Raw genomic sequence first — 19,432 nt, forward strand, 5'->3', positions numbered from 1 at the left:
AGACTTTTACTTTCTATAAGAGACTCATGCTTGTTCCTCTGATCTAGCTTTTTGGAAAAATAAATGGGGTAACAATATCTGGTTATCATATGACAACAACCACTCTGCAGGTGCAGCAGTGTTAACTTCTTGATGCACCCATCCCGTTAGGGGGATCATTTTCATCCACCACCGCTGAATTGCAGAGCGCCAAATTTCAAATTAAATCACTAAAAATATAAAATTTTCATGAAATCACAAGTGCAATATAGCAAAACACTGCTAAGCTTGTTGTTAATCTACCTAGCGTGTCAGATTTCAATAAAGCTTTTCGGCGAAAGCTATCCAAGCGTTTATGTGAGCACATCTCTCTCAGTCGGCAAAATATTACAAACAGCTAGCAGCCAAGTAGATTCTGACTTTTGTGACCAAAAGCAATAAATTAAATCACTTACCTTTGATGATCTTCGGATATTTGCACTCACGAGACTCCCAGTTACACAATAAATGTTCCTTTTGTTCCATAAAGACAAACAAATCCAAATACCTCCGTTAGTTTGATGCATTATGCCCAGGAATCCACCGGAAATAGCTACTTCCGGGTTGGAGCGAGCGGTCGCATCTGCACTCGGTCCGCAGGTAGTATTACATTTCATTACATTTCATTATAGTACAACGGTTTGATTTGTCTAATCTTAGCAATTTCTTCTTAGCTAGCTACATAGCCGTCTTTGTATCATAGATAATTGCGTAATTATCGTATTTCGTCATCCTAACGCAGTCTACACTGCCCTGCAGCTAGCCAGCTAGCTAACGTCCACCGTTAGCTAGTCCACCGTCTACCGATTAGCAGCACAACTATTACACTCAACTGAACGACTTGATTAGTGTAGTGTTAGCTAGCTACATAGTTGTCTTTGCTGTCTTCGTATCCAAGATAATTGTGTAGTTTAGAGTGTGTAGTTTTAGAGTGATTATCTTAATTTACCGAGGTTAGCTAGCCAGCTATTTGTCGTCCTTAACGTAGGAGACACTGCTAGCTAGCCAACAGCTAGCCAACGTCTACCGAACAGAACTTCCGCACTCAACAATCCGGTCGCATTTCGCTTCGCTCCACAGGTAGTATCACATTTTTCATTTCATTTCATTACAGTACAACGGCTTGATTTGTTTGATCGTAGCTAGCTACATAGCTAGCTACATAGCCGTCTTTGTATCAAAGATAATTGTGTAGTCTAGAGCGATTTCCTAGGTTAGCTAGCCAGCTATTGTCGTTCTTTTAACGCAACGTAACGTAATCAACACTGCTAGCTAGCCAGCTAGCCCCGAATAGCAGCACAGTAGAAACTATTACACTCAACGGAACGACTTGATTAGTGTAGTGTCAACAACGCAGCCACTGCCAGCTAGCCTACATAGTCAACAACGCAGCCTCTGCCAGCTAGCCTACTTCAGCAGTACTGTATCATTTTAATCATTTTAGTCAATAAGATTCTTGCTACGTAAACTTAACTTTCTGAACACTCGAGACGTGTAGTCCACTTGTCATTCCAATCTCCTTTGCATTAGCGTAGCCTCTTGTGTAGCCTGTCAACTATGTGTCTGTCTATCCCTGTTCTCTCCTCTCTGCACAGACCATACAAACGCTCCACACCGCGTGGCCGCGGCCACCCTAATCTGGTGGTCCCAGCGCGCACGACCCACGTGGAGATCCAGGTCTCCGGTAGCCTCTGGAACTGCCGATCTGCGGCCAACAAGGCAGAGTTCATCTCAGCCTATGCCTCCCTCCAGTCCCTCGACTTCTTGGCACTGACGGAAACATGGATCACCACAGACAACACTGCTACTCCTACTGCTCTCTCTTCGTCTGCCCACGTGTTCTCGCACACCCCGAGAGCTTCTGGTCAGCGGGGTGGTGGCACCCGGATCCTCATCTCTCCCAAGTGGTCATTCTCTCTTTCTCCCTTACCCATCTGTCTATCGCCTCCTTTGAATTCCATGCTGTCACAGTTACCAGCCCTTTCAAGCTTAACATCCTTATCATTTATCGCCCTCCAGGTTCCCTCGGAGAGTTCATCAATGAGCTCGATGCCTTGATAAGCTCCTTTCCTGAGGACGGCTCACCTCTCACAGTTCTGGGCGACTTTAACCTCCCCACGTCTACCTTTGACTCATTCCTCTCTGCCTCCTTCTTTCCACTCCTCTCCTCTTTTGACCTCACCCTCTCACCTTCCCCCTACTCACAAGGCAGGAAATACGCTCGACCTCATCTTTACTAGATGCTGTTCTTCCACTAACCTCATTGCAACTCCCCTCCAAGTCTCCGACCACTACCTTGTATCCTTTTCCCTCTCGCTCTCATCCAACACTTCCCACACTGCCCCTACTCGGATGGTATCGCGCCGTCCCAACCTTCGATCTCTCTCCCCCGCTACTCTCTCCTCTTCCATCCTATCATCTCTTCCCTCTGCTCAAACCTTCTCCAACCTATCTCCTGATTCTGCCTCCTCAACCCTCCTCTCCTCCCTTTCTGCATCCTTTGACTCTCTATGTCCCCTATCCTCCAGGCCGGCTCGGTCCTCCCCTCCCGCTCCGTGGCTCGACGACTCATTGCGAGCTCACAGAACAGGGCTCCGGACAGCCGAGCGGAAATGGAGGAAAACTCGCCTCCCTGCGGACCTGACATCCTTTCACTCCCTCCCTCTCTACATTTTCCTCTTCTCTCTCTGCTGCTAAAGCCACTTTCTACCACTCTAAATTCCAAGCATCTGCCTCTAACCCTAGGAAGCTCTTTGCAACCTTCTCCTCCCTCCTGAATCCTCCTCCCCCTCCCCCTCCTCCTCTCTGCAGATGACTTCGTCAACCATTTTGAAAAGAAGGTCGACGACATCCGATCCTCGTTTGCTAAGTCAAACGACACCGCTGGTTCTGCTCACACTGCCCTACCCTGTGCTCTGACCTCTTTCTCCCCTCTCTCTCCAGATGAAATCTCGCGTCTTGTGACGGCCGGCCGCCCAACAACCTGCCCGCTTGACCCTATCCCCTCCTCTCCTCTCCAGACCATTTCCGGAGACCTTCTCCCTTACCTCACCTCGCTCATCAACTCATCCCTGACCGCTGGCTACGTCCCTTCCGTCTTCAAGAGAGCGAGAGTTGCACCCCTTCTGAAAAAACCTACACTCGATCCCTCCGATGTCAACAACTACAGACCAGTATCCCTTCTTTCTTTTCTCTCCAAAACTCTTGAACGTGCCGTCCTTGGCCAGCTCTCCCGCTATCTCTCTCAGAATGACCTTCTTGATCCAAATCAGTCAGGTTTCAAGACTAGTCATTCAACTGAGACTGCTCTTCTCTGTATCACGGAGGCGCTCCGCACTGCTAAAGCTAACTCTCTCTCCTCTGCTCTCATCCTTCTAGACCTATCGGCTGCCTTCGATACTGTGAACCATCAGATCCTCCTCTCCACCCTCTCCGAGTTGGGCATCTCCGGCGCGGCCCACGCTTGGATTGCGTCCTACCTGACAGGTCGCTCCTACCAGGTGGCGTGGCGAGAATCCGTCTCCACACCACGTGCTCTCACCACTGGTGTCCCCCAGGGCTCTGTTCTAGGCCCTCTCCTATTCTCGCTATACACCAAGTCACTTGGCTCTGTCATAACCTCACATGGTCTCTCCTATCATTGCTATGCAGACGACACACAATTAATCTTCTCCTTTCCCCCTTCTGATGACCAGGTGGCGAATCGCATCTCTGCATGTCTGGCAGACATATCAGTGTGGATGACGGATCACCACCTCAAGCTGAACCTCGGCAAGACGGAGCTGCTCTTCCTCCCGGGGAAGGACTGCCCGTTCCATGATCTCGCCATCACGGTTGACAACTCCATTGTGTCCTCCTCCCAGAGCGCTAAGAACCTTGGCGTGATCCTGGACAACACCCTGTCGTTCTCAACTAACATCAAGGCGGTGGCCCGTTCCTGTAGGTTCATGCTCTACAACATCCGCAGAGTACGACCCTGCCTCACACAGGAAGCGGCGCAGGTCCTAATCCAGGCACTTGTCATCTCCCGTCTGGATTACTGCAACTCGCTGTTGGCTGGGCTCCCTGCCTGTGCCATTAAACCCCTACAACTCATCCAGAACGCCGCAGCCCGTCTGGTGTTCAACCTTCCCAAGTTCTCTCACGTCACCCCGCTCCTCCGCTCTCTCCATTGGCTTCCAGTTGAAGCTCGCATCCGCTACAAGACCATGGTGCTTGCCTACGGAGCTGTGAGGGGAACGGCACCTCAGTACCTCCAGGCTCTGATCAGGCCCTACACCCAAACAAGGGCACTGCGTTCATCCACCTCTGGCCTGCTCGCCTCCCTACCACTGAGGAAGTACAGTTCCCGCTCAGCCCAGTCAAAACTGTTCGCTGCTCTGGCCCCCAATGGTGGAACAAACTCCTCACGACGCCAGGACAGCGGAGTCAATCACCACCTTCCGGAGACACCTGAAACCCCACCTCTTTAAGGAATACCTAGGATAGGATAAAGTAATCCCTCTCACCCCCCTTAAAAGATTTAGATGCACTACTGTTCCACTGGATGTCATAAGGTGAATGCACCAATTTGTAAGTCGCTCTGGATAAGAGCGTCTGCTAAATGACTTAAATGTAAATGTAATGTAAATAGCGGTCACGACAACGCAGACAAAAATTCAAAATTATGTCCATAATATCGACAGAAACATGGCAAACATTTTCTATCATCAATCCTCAAGGTGTTTTTCAAATATCTATTCGATAATATATCAACCGGGACAGTTGGCTTTTCACTAGGACCGGGAGGAAAAATGGCTACCTCTCTGTTTTGCGCAAAAATCACACAGAGCCAACAACTGACCACTTACGCAATGTGGACGTTTACGCTCATTCTTCAAAATAAAGGCCTGAAACTACGTCTAAAGGCTGTAGACACCTTAGGGAAGCCACAGACAAAGGAATCTGGTTGATATCCCTTTCAATGGGCAATAGGGATGCATAGAAAGACAGGGGTTTCAAAATAAGAGTCACTTCCTGATTGGATTTTTCTCAGGCTTTCGCCTGCAATATCAGTTCTGTTATACTCACAGACAATATTTTTACAGTTTTGGAAACATTAGAGTGTTTTCTATCCTAAGCTGTCAATTATATGCATATTCTAACATTTGGTCCTGAGAAATAGGCTGTTTACTTTGAGAGCGTTATTTTTCCAAAAATAAAAATAGTGCCCCCTAGCTTCAAGAGATTAAGGAAGAGTGTTTTGAATACTGATGTTAACCTTTCTGGAAAATAGATCATCCAAAGGTGGGGGAGTGGCAATCTTTACCAAGGATCCCCTTCAGTGCTCAGTTGTCTCCACCAAGTCTGTCCCCAAATAATTTGATTTGCTGGTTTTAAGCATTAAACTTTCAAATAGCTCTTTGTTGACTGTTGCTGGGTGCTATCTTCCTCCATCAGAACCAGCCCATACCTTACCTGCCCTAAGCTCTCTCCTGACCCCTTACACTAAGTCTGAATTTGTCCTGCTATGTGACTTAAACCTGGACATGCTTAAACCATCTGACCAAGTCCTAAAGCAATGGGACTCCCTAAATAGTTCTCACATTATTACCAATCCCACAAGGTATGACTCCAAACACCCCAAAAAAAGGCTAGTCTCCTCGAAGTTATCCTCACAAATAATCCTGATAGGTATCAGTCTGGTGTTTTCTGTAATGACCTTAGTGATCACTGTTTTACAGTCTGTGTTCGCAATGGCTGCTCAGTGAAAGGACCTGTCCTGATTTGTCATAGACACTTGCTAAAAAACTTTAATGAGCAAGCCTTCCTTCATGAACTGGCCTCTGTAAAATGGTATAGAATCAGTTTGATCAGCTCTGTCGATGACGCTTGGACCTTCTTTTTTATATTTTCAGTGGTATTGTTAACAAACACACCCCCATAAAGAAAATGTGAATTCAAAACTGGTTCGACCGTGATCTTGCAGAGTTACTCCACCTTAAGAATTACATTTGGCGAAAGGCTCAGCACACGCATACTCAGGTTGACTGGCTATCGTTCAGGCAAATGAGAAATAAGTGCACTCAGGCTATCCGGAAGGCCAAAGTTAGTTACTTTAAGGAGCAGTTCTCTCTCTGTAACCCCAAGAAGTTATGTAAAACGGTTAAAGACCTGGAGAATAAAGCCTCCCCGTGTCACAGCTGCCCATGTCCCAGCTGCCCATGTCCCTTAATGTTGATGATGTGGTTGTTACTGACAAGAAGCACATGACTAAGCTCTTTAATCAACACTTCATTAAGTCAGGATTCCTATTTGACTCAGCCATCCCTCCTTGCCCATCTAACATTTCCTCATCTCCCACCCTTTCTAATGCGACTATCCCCGATGCTTCTCCCTCGTTTTCACCTGCCCCGCTACAAAGTTTCTCCCTGCAGGCAGTGACTGAGTCCGAAGTGCTAAAGGAGCTCCTTAAACTTGAACCCCAAAAAACATCTGGGTCAGATGGTTTAGACCCTTTCTTCTTTAAGGTTGCTGCCCCTATCATCACCAAGCCTGTATCTCCTTTCTGGGGAGGTTCCCATTGCTTGGAAGGCAGCCACAGTTTGTCCTTTATTTAAAGGGGGAGTTCCAGCTGATTCTAAATGTTATAGACCTATTTCTATTTTGCCCTGTTTATCAAAAGTGTTGGAAAAACTTGTCAATAATCAACTGACTGGCTTTCTTTATGTCTATAGTATTATCTCGGGTATGCAATCTGGTTTCCACTCAGGTTAGGGATGTGTCACTGCAACCTTAAACGTCCTCAATGAGGTCACCATTGCCCTTGATTCTAAGCAATATTGTGCAGCTTTTTTTATTGACTTGGCCAAAGCCTTTGATACGTTAGACCATTCCATTATTGTGGGCCGGCTAAGGAGTATTGGTGTCTCTGAGGGGTCTTTGGCCTGGTTTGCTAACTATCTCTCTCAAAGTGTGCAGTGTATTAAGTCAGAAAATCTGCCATCTCAGCCACTGCCTGTACCCAAGGGAGTACCCCAAGGCTCGATCCTAGGCCCAACACTCTTCTCAATTTACATCAACAACATAGCTCAGGCAGTAGGAAGCTCTCATCCATTTATATGCAGATGATACGGTCTTACACTCAACTGGCCCCTCCCTGGATTTTGTGTTAAATGCTCTTACAACAAAGCTGTCTTAGTGTTCAACAAGCTTTCTCTACCCTTAACCTTGTTCTGAACACCTCCAAAACAAAGGTAATATGGTTTGGTAAGAAGAATGCCCCTATTTCCACAGGTGTTATTACTACCTCTGAGGGTTTAGAGCTTGAGGTAGTTTCCTCTATCGTAATCGCTCCTCTTTCATCCTAGCTGCCAAACTAACCCTGATTCAGATGACCATCCTACCCATGCTAGATTACGGAGACATAATTTATAGATCGGCAGGTAAGGGTGGTCTCGAGCAGCTAGATGTTCTTAACCATTCGGCCATCAGATTTACCCCCAATGCTCCTTATAGGACACATCACTGCACTCTATACTCCTCTGTTAACTGGTCATCTCTGTATACCTGTCGCAAGACCCACTGGTTGATGCGCATTTATAAAACCCTCTTAGGCATCACTCCCACCTATCTGAGATATCTACTGCAGCCCTCATCCTCCACATACAACACCTGTTCTGCCAGTCACATTCTGTTAAAGGTCCCCAAAGCACACACATCCCTGGGTCGCTCCCTCTTTTCAGCAGCTAGTGACTGGAATGAGCTGCAACAAACACTCAAACTGGACAGTTTTATCTCAATCTCAAAGACTCAATCATGGACACTCTCACTGACAGTTGTGGCTGCTTTGTGTAATGTATTGTTGTCTCTACCTTATTGCCCTTTGTGCTGTTGTCTTTGCCCAATAATGTTTATACCATGTTTTGTGCTGCTATGATGTTTTGTTGCTACCATGTTGTTGTTGTTGTTATGTTGCTACCATGCTGTGTTGTCATGTGTTGCTGCCTTGCTATGTTGTCTTCTTCGGTCTCTCTTTATGGAGTGGAGTCTTGTCTCTCTTGTTGTGATGTGTGTTTTGTCCTATATTTGTATTGTATACATTTTTTATTCCAGGCCCCCATCCCCGCAGGAGGCCTTTTTCCTTTTGGTAGGCCATCATTGTAAATAAGAATTTGTTCTTAACTGACTTGCCTAGTTAAATAACGGTTAAATAAAATAAAAATATAAACATACCTGAATTTGTCCAATAGAAACTCTTGTTTGCAACTGACTAATGATTACAGCCTAGATCAGCTAGATACAGGCAAGATTGTGCAAGGCAGTATTGAATGTGTCAATGACCGTCACCTTGATTACTCAAATTTCTCTCGACCTGTGCACCTACATTTTAAACTTTCATTCATAGGCTAGGTTGTAGCAACCTCATGATAGGTATAGGGAAAATGAGTGTCATGTAGAAGCCTAAACCTATTGATGTTACGTTGAGCTGGGTGAATGGAATATGAATGACAGTCATCCAATATGCTGTAATAGAAATAAGGCCATGTTCATAACAATAACAATTGTCCTCCCTAATCTTAAATGGCACCGACCGCCACTGATGTGAGTGTGTGTGTCCGTTTTTCAGTATAAAGTACTCTGTAGCCACTTAGTGTGGACACTGTGGACCCCAGATGGGGACACTGACACAGAGATTCCTGTTGAACACTTTGTGTTTAACAACCTTATTTTGTCAATAACAGTCTCCCTCCCTCACTTCATCTTTCTCCCCCCTTCTCTCTATATCAGCTGTGTCGGTGAACCCCTCCCGCATCCGAACTGCCTGCCTTACTTTTACCCCTACCCACATGTACACTGAACAAAAATATAAATGCAATGAGCATTAGTGAGTATTTTTCCTTTGCCAAGATAATCCATCCACCTGATAGGTGTGGCATATTAAGAAGTGGATTAAACAGCATGACCATTATACAGGTGCACCTTGTGCTGGGGAAAATAAAAGGCCACTCTAAAATGTGCAGTTTTGACATACAACTAAATGCCACAGATGTCTCAAGTTGAGGAAGTGTGTAACTGGCATGCTGACTGCAGGAATATCCATCAGACCTGTTGGCGGAGAAATTAATGTTAATTTCTCTACCATAAGCTGCCTCCAATGTTGTTTTAGAGAATTTGGAAATACTTCCAACTGGACTCACAACCGCAGACCAAGTGTAACCACACAAGCCCGGGACCTCCACATCTGGCTTCACTTGCGGGATCGTCAGAGACCAGCAAACCGAACAGCTGATGAAACTGTGGGTTCACAAACGAGGAATTTCTGCAGAAACTAACAGAAACCGTCTGAGGGAACCTCAGGATTTTGATCTGACTGCAGTTCGGTGTCATAACCAACTTCAGTGGGCAAATTATCACTAATCCACGCCCCTACCTTTTCTTTTAAGGTATATGTGACCAACATATGCATATCTGGATTCCTAGGTCATGTGAAATCCATAGATTAGATCCTCCAGGGTTTAGTCGGGGAAGATGAGAACCTTTTGGCCTTTGTATTCCATAGCTCGTTGTCGTCCAAGTCGTAGAATGAGCTCCTTTTCCTGAAAGCGATGTACCCTTGCAATTATGGTCCGTGGCTTGGCACCGGGTGAGGGATTTGCCTGTAGAGACCGGTGTGCACGGTCAATGATGAGAGGCTTTGGGAAGTTGTCGTCGCCCAGCAGCTTAGGAATGAGCTAGGACATGAACTCTGTGGGTTAACCTTGTTCTTCATCCTCCAAAATCCCCACAAGTTTGATGTTCAGCCTGCAACTGCTGCCTTCTAAATCGAGAACCTTGGCTTGGAGCGCCTTGTTCTTCTTTCTAAGCCTGCAACTGCTACCTTCTAAATCGAGAACCTTGGCTTGGAGCGCCTTGTTGTTCTTTCTAAGCTGTGCGCAGGTGGTTTCCAGGCCTCCGATCCGGGTGTCATGGTCAGACAAGTCCTAATTGGCTGTGTCCATGCGGCTCTTCAGATCGGCCTGTGCTGTCTTTAGAGACTCAAACTTTGTTTCGAGCCTGTCAAAATGATCGTTGATAGATTTATTACAGCCTCTTTCATTTGTTGACACATTGAATCTTGTTGCTGGGTATTTGGAGAGCTGTCACCTTCAGTACTCAAATGGAGCTAGCTGCTGCTTGTTGGGCCTGTGTAGATTTTGTGTTAGCTGTTCTGTTGGTTTTCGTCACAATATTTCACTTTTTTTGCTGCTAGTTAGTGCCTGGGAAACATACTAAACAATGTGTATATATTTTTTTGCAAACTTGAAACTAAAATGGTAACAATTAAAGATTTTAAAATAAGCGGAGAGGAGATTTGAAGGAACGCTTCTACTCCATACGCATGAGCACTAGCGCCCCCGATCTTGGGTCAGTTTTGAAGGCTAGATACAACAATTGGGAGGCTCCCCAATGCTTTTCATACCATAAGCAACTCCCACCTTCAAAAATGAGTTTTACTGTGATGGAGACTACATTGTGGTACAGTATGACTCAGAGGCTAATGGCAGATGAAGAGATGAACAAACTCAAAGTGGAGCAAGAGTATACTTAAGAGTCAGTAATAGTGAACTTTTACAGTACAGAGACACCACACCCAGAGGGTGCCCCTAGTCCAGGGTCAGCTCACACAATTAAGTAAGAACACCCAACACAAACAAGCAGAGACTCCGGCTAAAACCAGTCGAAAGCCCCCCCCCCCTCCCCCAATAAATGATGCAACAAAAGCGCATTCACACAAACAAAATCAAGAGGGCTCAAAGGGAAATCCGTCACCTGTACGCTGAGCGTTGGGCAGTGGCAGTGTACCCATGCTATTACTGGCCTGTCAACAATGCCCTTATTGAATGGCAATGTCAAAACATGTCAATCACATGGGCCAATGGGAGGGACTTGGGAGGATGATACCCTATTGATTCTAAGGCTTAATTGCAGATATGTACTATTGGATAAAAATCACAAACTTTGGCCATTGAGCTGCGATGGGCTATATGTGCCTGTGTTGATTTTTATATTAAAATATTGCAACTAGAACAGCTATCTGATGGATGCTTTCATCATGCATGAGAGGACATGCTTTCAAAGACTGTCAAGATCTTTTTCATAGGTTTTCAGATGTAATTTGCAACACTAGGCTAGCCATAGGCCTACTCCTGATCATAGGATAAGATCATCTTGTCTGTGGCTTGCCATGTAAAGTCTATATTCTTTCGGACAGAGCTATTTCGTGAGGAAGAAACATCTCAAAATCCTACAACTATTTTTTGAAATCGAATATTATATTTTTACATGTTTTTTATTTTCAAAATCTCTAGAGTAGTCTAATAAATCTTTCCTAAATTGTCACTTCCATATTGATTGGAATAACAATAGTGTGTCACACAGATGGGCTGACTTGGCAGGTGCTGTAGGTTAGATCAAGTGTTGATTATTTACTAAACAACAAAGTGCCATTGAAAAGTAGGACAATTAAATGTAAAAATACATTTGTTCCTCTCTTGTTGAAAAAAGTAGGGGATTAAAAAATAAATCAGTAACAGGCGATAACTATATTAACTATTGATCATACAGTTAAGCCTAAAGTCTGGCTTTAAAAAGCTAAGCCTGTCAATAAACAAATGGGGGCTCTGATACCACTGGAGTCTCTGTTTGTAAACTGTTGTTGAGATAAAGTTATTTTGTTGAGAGAGAAACTTCTGTTGAGAATGAGTTCAATTCATTCAATAGCTCACAAACCAGGCAACAATAACCCAGCCAATATAGGCTACAACTACGTTATTACAAACTTTATTTATTTCATTGATAGCAATAATGAGAATTAAATTAACACTAAATGCATTATCAGATATGGCATACAATCGATGTTTACCATAGATAGGCCTACATTACATATATCATATCAAAATAAAAGCCTTACCTGCAAGGTTGCCAAGAGTTGCGAAAAATACCAACAATCTTGTAAACACCTGTTCCGTCATTTTAAATGTTAGGTCACCAAAACACAGCATGTAAACAAATTCTTATTGCATCGTTGACCTATCTGGTGCATATTATTTCACTTGAGGACGTTCGTTTCCTTTCAACTTTTACGCACGAACCAAATTTCAATTTGAGAAATGTCTTATCAAGATTGAAGAAAATTGTTCAGATATTTCAATGTTTGTTTCGTTTGCCATTCCGTCACACAATGACTACCGCTTTATCTAGATCCAACAAAGCGCCAACGCAATTAGGAATAGTCCCTCGTGACTATGATACGGACAGAATTGAGGTAGGCGAAGCCGCAACAAGTCACTGCTTTAAAAAAGCGACACTCCCACGTTAACTCCCTGGCTGGAAATGACTTTAATCGCATGAGGGGCTTATGCCACCGTTTTAACACCTGCTAAGCATTACAAACATAAATGGCAAGAAATAAAAAGGACTGCCACTGCATACATAGGCTAAACAGGATATATTGTGGTCCTCTTTGAAGATAAATTGTTTCCTGAAACGCAATAATAAGATCATTTGCTTCTGGGGCACTTTAAAGCCTACCTTATTCGTTTACATTTATTTACATGTTCCCTTATTTGAAGTGCCAATTTCAGGGTTATAAATTGTGGTACCCTACAGCAATATTGATCCTCATAAGCTATATTGGTTGCCTATATGTTTGGTTTCCAGCATTCTTAGAAGCTTATAATACAAACAGCCATGTGGACTGGTCTTCAATTTCCATGTTTTCTTCCATGTTTTCTTATTTGTAGCAGCAGTTCTGTCAACCCTACATGGCGAGGCAGGAAATGTGGAGGCTCCCATGTTTCTAAACAATAGATGTAAATGATATGATCTCATCTCTAATGAACTGAAGAGATTTTACAGTTCTTGCAATCATGTCATATCTCATGGTTTATCATTGCATTATTTCATCTAAACCCGAAAAGATGTTGCACAACAAGGAATTGGAAATGCAAGGATTTGTTTTGTAGAGAGATGCAATCACAATAAATGCTAATATCGACAGCCTTATTTTTCAACTGAATTTAAATTACTTATGGAGAGGTTTGACTTGCTCTAGCCTACAGTTTCATGCAGAGTAGCTCTAAAGAATAACATATGCATTCAAATGTTCTTTTAGTATTTAGAGTTTTAATTGAGACAAAATGGATCTCTCTTTTTTCCATCCTGCTACAAATCCACTCAGATGTCATCACCACCAAGTGATCCATTACAGCAGAAACAACAAGGAGGTCCTGCTAGAGCATAGCTGTGAAGAGAAAAGAAAAACAACTTCAGGAGCTAATAGTTACTTATCCCAATTACCCAAGATCCCCTGTGCAAACAGGGCTCTCGGAGGGAGAAAAGAGAGATAAAAGGCGGAAACTGCCACTGGTAGTTAATTCCCTCCCAAAAACCAGATAGATAAAGTGTTGTTTAGTGAACCTGCCATTGTGTCAGTCTAGAAAGGCCCAGTCGAGGTGATGGACGCTTATATTGATCCAAGAACTCGGGCTAGATGGCTGTGGCATTGGCCAGATGGCCGTGGCATTGGCCAGATTTCAGCCATGAACAAAAGGTTTGGAGAGGCTGAAGGAAGATGGCTAGCCCTAAACACAATGCATGAAAATGGTGGTGGGTTAAAGATGTGCTGAGGGATGGCTTTAAAATTGACCTCTTTTAATTTTATGAAGTCTCAAAGGTCAAGGAGGTGTTGGAATGGGTGAGAGAGATGAATGGAATGAGAAAAATAATGTGTTTAAAAAGAGGGACTTAATGCTAAAAGCTTTTGAAGTGTTTTTTATTTTATTTCAAGCAAGCTAGAAATATATATACTTGCAACAGGTGCCTTTTAAGATGAGGATGATATTTTTTTCATGAGCATGGCCTTATTTATATTACAGCATACAGCATATTGGATGACATTCATATTCCATTCACAGAGTTCAAATGTAACATCAATAGTTTTGTTTTTGTTTTATTTAAAATTTTACCTTTATTTTACTAGGCAAGTCAGTTAAGAACAAATTCTTATTTTCAATGACGGCCTAGGAACAGTGGGTTAACTGCCTTTTCAGGGGCAGAACGACAGATTTGTACCTTGTCAGCTCGGGGATTTGAACTTGCAACCTTTCGGTTACTAGTCCAACACTCTAACCACTAGGCTACCCTGCCGCCCCAAGGCGCTAACATTTTCCCTATACTCATGAGGTTGCTCCAACCTAGCCTTTGAATGAAAGTTTACAATGTAGATGCACAGATTGAAAGAAAAATTGGAGAAATCAAGGTGACAGACAGTGACACATTCATTACCGCCTTGCACACTTTTGCCTGCGTCTAGCTGATCTAGGGTGTATCATTAGTCCAACCGTTGCAAACAAGAGTTTCTATTGGACAAATTCATGTATGTTTTTCCCAGTTTCGTTTCATTTAAGAAATGTTTTTCAACAGAATCGGCGGAATGAATACACCCCTGATCACACGGTAAAGACAGTTCACTTTCATAGTAGCCACATACAAACAGCATGAACATTTGGCTCGTTGTATAATTCCTTTTCGCATCTATGCACTCTTCTCACGTTTACCCTTCGCTTGTGGACTTCAGTGACAACACATATCAGCTCTCTTTGACCAGACGAAAAAACCTTTCCAAGCCAAACCTTCATATCATAACCGCTAGACATCGTTGTCACCATATTAGCTAACAACGTTAGTAACGTCATAGTCAACCTAGCTACTAAAATAACGCGTTAGTAAACCCACTACAATCATGCAGTACAGTGTACATTCAACAAGCAGCTTAGCAGTTACACCGGCAGGCCCTGGTGGCAATAAATTAATAAAACCAAAAGCTTACCTTGACTTGGAAGAGTTCCAGTGTTGGGTAGCCATAGCCAGCTAGTGAAACGTGAAAAAAATACAACAAAATATAGCTAGCTCTAACTCCCTCTCTTTCTTGCTTCTCCTTCATTTTTAAAGAAATTAATTTGTTCTAAATGGTTAAACTATTGTCTTTCTCTCTCTTTGAGTCAACTACTCACTACATTTTATGCACTGCAGTGCTAGATAGTTGTAGCTTATGCTTTCAGTACTAGATTATTTCTCTGATCCTTTGATTGGGTGGACAACATGTCAGTTCATGCTGCAAGAGCTGTGATATGTTTGGAGGACATCCTCCGGAAGCTGTCATAATTACTGTGTAAGTCTATGGAAGGGGATGAGAACCATGAGACCCCTAGGTTTTGTATTGAAGTCAACGTAACCAAAGGAGGACGGAAACTAGCTGTTCTCCTGCTACACAATGGTGCTACCCTACCGAGTGCTGTTGAGGCTTCAGTAGACCTTCATTGCAACACAGTGTGTTTTAATCAATTATTTGGTGACGTGTGAATATATTTAATATAGTTTTATCTAAAAAGGTTAACTTTAATGTTTCACTATTTTTCTGAAATTCTCTGAGTTGTTGGTCCTCCCCTCCCTCCTCTGAGGAGCCCCCACTGACTTGCAATCTCCGTTGAAGGACCACTACACAAATGTATCTTCAAACAGAAGCAATCCAGTGCTACATCATTTTTATAGTTATACACTGAAAATCAGGTCAATGATCACAAAAAGTCATTAGATTGAGGATATATTATTGTTTCATCAAAGGTACACTGTAAATCCCAATGTGCTGTTATTACTCAAAACCTTCGTGGAAACCCGTTGCACTACCATAGCAGAGTACAGTTACAGTTGATTTTGTAGGGGGTCCAGATTTGAGTTGTGTCAGGTTAAACATTTTGAGTAAGTCAAGAAATGTTTGAAGTACATTGATCTTTAAGCTCATTGTTAATTACAAGCTACACTTAGTGTATTGAATGCTAAACAGATGTGTTAAGAAATTGTTTTGTAAATCAATATATTTTGTTACACAAACATAAATAAATGTTTATTTTCACGCTGCTGTTAATCACACGTTAGTAGATTAATTTCTAAACATGAAGAGATTCCAAGTCATCTGTTTGAGCAACAATTGTTCCTTAAAACAAGTTGAAAGAAGAACGACATTCCAAACTTTTTGGCTGCAGTTTGAGGTTTTCAACAATATTGATGCAAATACAGCAACAAGAGTCAACGCTGGTGAATCTGACCCAAGTCATCTCATACTGGTTTTCCATCAATCGTCCAATACATTTTTCAGTGTTTTCCATCTTAAAGATGTCACGCATTGGTCCTCACACTGAGACACATGCTGAGTGCAATGTTTCTCATAACAGCTTGGCGCAGGCATAGCGGTCTCAGGCTACAATTAAATAATACACCAAACATGCAAATGACAACCTTAAATAATTCATATATAACTGATAATTTTTCATATGTATTTACATTTTCATTAGTAATTGGATAGAAAATATGCATGCATATTGACCAACATTAATTTGACTTTGTATGCAAACTTGATGTCTTTCTGTACTGTTATATAATTAGTCAATAGATTATAAAATATCAAATATATTACTTAATCAGTAATGCATTATAAATTAAGACACCAAATTGCATTATTAATTAATTATGTAGCCTAACTCCACAACTTCTATCCTGCACATGGAGAACATGGAGAACTGTCTAGGCTATTAGCATCAGCACTCATCAATCATTCTTTGCTATGGTACAGGTTTCCCTCAAAAGATGTCTGAGGTAGGTCAGGGGGAAGGAAGGGGGGTGCTTACCTTTTCTCCGGTGTGGCTTGTCCCTGTGTGGCCGATGCTGCCGGTGTTCCAATCGATGACGGTCATGCTCCTTGACCGCTGTCTTTGACCCCTCGGCCAGTCCCGGCTCAGGTATACAGGTGCATTGGCATTGACACTGGCGTGACCCTTCCGCCCAGATATAGAGCCAGGTCACCCAGAGCAGCCACCTGCCAATTTGCATCTTCTAGCCTCCGTGTCTTCCCTATCTGGATGACACAGCTCTACACTGAAGCTCCTAGCCTAAGGCACCATGCCTTACCATGATAGACTTTGAGCCCAAACAGGCACAACTCAACTAGTCTCTCCCCTGACAACTCTTGGACCTCCCTGCGTTAAATTATTGGAGATTGTTATAAAGAATGTTTTTTCTTTATATTCCTTCCACCCCAGCTTTGTGATGCCCTTCCCTCCCTCCCTCTTTCTTTTTTGCCTCTCTCCTTGCTCTCTCACTCTCACCCTCCTCTTTCTCTGTGCTTCTTTTTTCTTTGGGGGGTAAAAGAAGTTGGGGGGAAACAATGATTGAAAAACAAGTTTCAGGCCCCATGCTGGGAGAGGAGGGCACGGAAGGGGACCAAATGGGTCCTGTCTTCTCCAACAACATCTGTGCCATTCGTTCTGCACGGAGCGGGGAGACCGAAAACAAGGCCTGGAGGGGGAGGAAGAGGGGAAACGAGTTTGGGCAGGGGGTGGGGAGATACAGAGAAGCCTGTTTCACCTAAGCTATACTGAACAAAAACATAAACGCAACATGTAACTATTTCAAAGATTTTACTGAGTTACAGTTCATATAAAGAAATCAGTCAATTTAAATAAATTCATTAGGCCCTTATCTATGAATTTCACATGACTGGGAATACAGATATACATCTGTTTGTCACAGATACCTTAAAAAAGGTAGGGCCGTGGATCAGAAAACCAGTCAGTATCTGGTGTGACCACCATTTGCCTCATGCAGCGTCACACATCTCATTCTCATGGAGTTGTCCAGGCTGTTGATTGTGGCCTGTGGAACTGAACACGCCGTCATACACGTCAATCCAGAGCATGCCAAACATGCTCAATGGGTGCCATGTCTCGTGAGTATGCAGGCCAATGGAAGAGCTGAGACATTTTCAGCTTCCAGAAATTGCGTACAGATCCTTGCGATATTGGGCCGTGTATTATCATGCTGAAGCATGAAGTGATGGCGGCAGATGAATGGCACGACAATGGGCCTCAGGTTCTCAGCACGGTATTTTTGTGCATTCAAATTGCCATCGATAAAATGCAATTCTGTTCGTTGTCCGTAGTGTATGCCTGCCCAAACCATAACCCCGTCGCCACCATGGGGCACTCTGTTCACAACGTTGACATCAGCAAACCCCTCACCCACACAATGCCATACACATGGTCTGCAGTTGTGAGGTTGTTTGGACGTACTGCCACATTCTCTAAAACGTTGTTGGAGGCGGCTTATGGTAGAGAAATGAACATTCAATTCTCTGGCAACCGCTCTGGTGAACATTCCTGCAGTCTGCATGCCAATTGCACACTCTCGCAAAACTTGAGACATCGGTGGCATTGTGGTGTGTGATAAAACTGCACATTTTAGATTGGCTTTTTATTGTCCACAGCACAAGGTGCACCTGATCATGCTGTTTAATTCGCTTCTTGATATGCCACACCTGTCAGGTGGATGGATTATCTTGGCAAAGGAGAAATGCTCACTAACAGGGATATAAACATATTTGTGCACAACATTTATTTAATCTCATGAAACATGGCACCAACATTTTACATGTCGTTTATATTTTTGTTCAGTGTAGATCAGTTCCATTAATAAAGTGTCTACCAGCTGACTGATCACGTCCAGCACAATACCAGACAATACCACTTTCTCCACTCCATCAAAGGAATTTGATATGCATTGCTTCCCCACACCCATTGGTTTGTGTTCTGAGATTATTTCTTCAAGGGTGACTCACTGAAGTAGGCAGGCGGTATCTGTTACTGTGTGCCCCCCTTTCTTGCCCATAGTGTTTTAGACCGAATACTGGAGAGGGAGTGTTTCCAAACAAGTCTGACCCTCTCTGATAACTCTAAATGCATTAATGCCAAGAAAGGGCAAGCCTTTGTTGGAGGATATTCAAGCTTTTCCGACAAGGAATATTACAATATGCCACGAAAAGTCAAATGCAAGATGAAAAAAAACTAGACATCAAGCCTGCAGCATTCTCATTTGTTGAGGTGGAGATAATTCATTTTCACTGGTGACAATTTACATTTTCGGAGCTCATGTATCAATTATCTGGCTGCAAGACAGCCAGTTCCCTTTGATGAGGAATACGTAAAAGGGAAAAAGGACCACAAAGGGTTCTTTTTTCGCCTCTCGATCTTCCTTTAACAAGGCAACTCAAACCCCCATTGCCCACCCCCCACTAGCGCAACTAGCCAGGCAAATTTGTAGCTGCCTGCACACACAGTATGAGCCCTCATACATCATCTTGGCTCAGCAATCACAATCAGACAAAAGTTTTTTACAACGACCTTGTCGAAACATTCTAGTCCGATGTTTCACTATTCAGTCCAGCTGGTTGGATACTAGAGAGGCCTTGGGGGGAAATAGGTAAAAGAGGTACCGTGCTGGGCTAACACATCAGACCTGATCTTGGGTTTAACCCAACAACCTCGACTGTTTTTCACTTTGT

At 43.4% G+C, this 19,432-nt stretch overlaps 1 protein-coding gene across 2 annotated transcripts in view; it reads right to left on the reverse strand.

Annotated features, from left to right (window-relative positions):
* The window catches only part of LOC115136014 (roundabout homolog 1-like), a 52,818-nt gene extending 35,767 nt beyond the window's left edge, over positions 1-17,051 (reverse strand). Inside the window, exon 1 of one of the 2 annotated variants that reach the window (XM_029671340.2) lies at positions 16,725-17,051. In XM_029671340.2, coding sequence (XP_029527200.1) covers positions 16,725-16,926 — 202 coding nt within the window. In that variant the 5' untranslated portion in view covers positions 16,927-17,051. Of the gene's footprint in view, positions 1-11,950; positions 12,262-16,724 lie in introns of those variants that run through there. The other variant, XM_029671341.2, reaches the window with a different exon arrangement.
* Positions 17,052-19,432: the final 2,381 nt, after the last annotated feature.

The sequence above is a fragment of the Oncorhynchus nerka genome, linkage group LG10 (genome assembly GCF_034236695.1).
Source record: "Oncorhynchus nerka isolate Pitt River linkage group LG10, Oner_Uvic_2.0, whole genome shotgun sequence".
NCBI classification, from domain to species: domain Eukaryota; kingdom Metazoa; phylum Chordata; class Actinopteri; order Salmoniformes; family Salmonidae; genus Oncorhynchus; species Oncorhynchus nerka.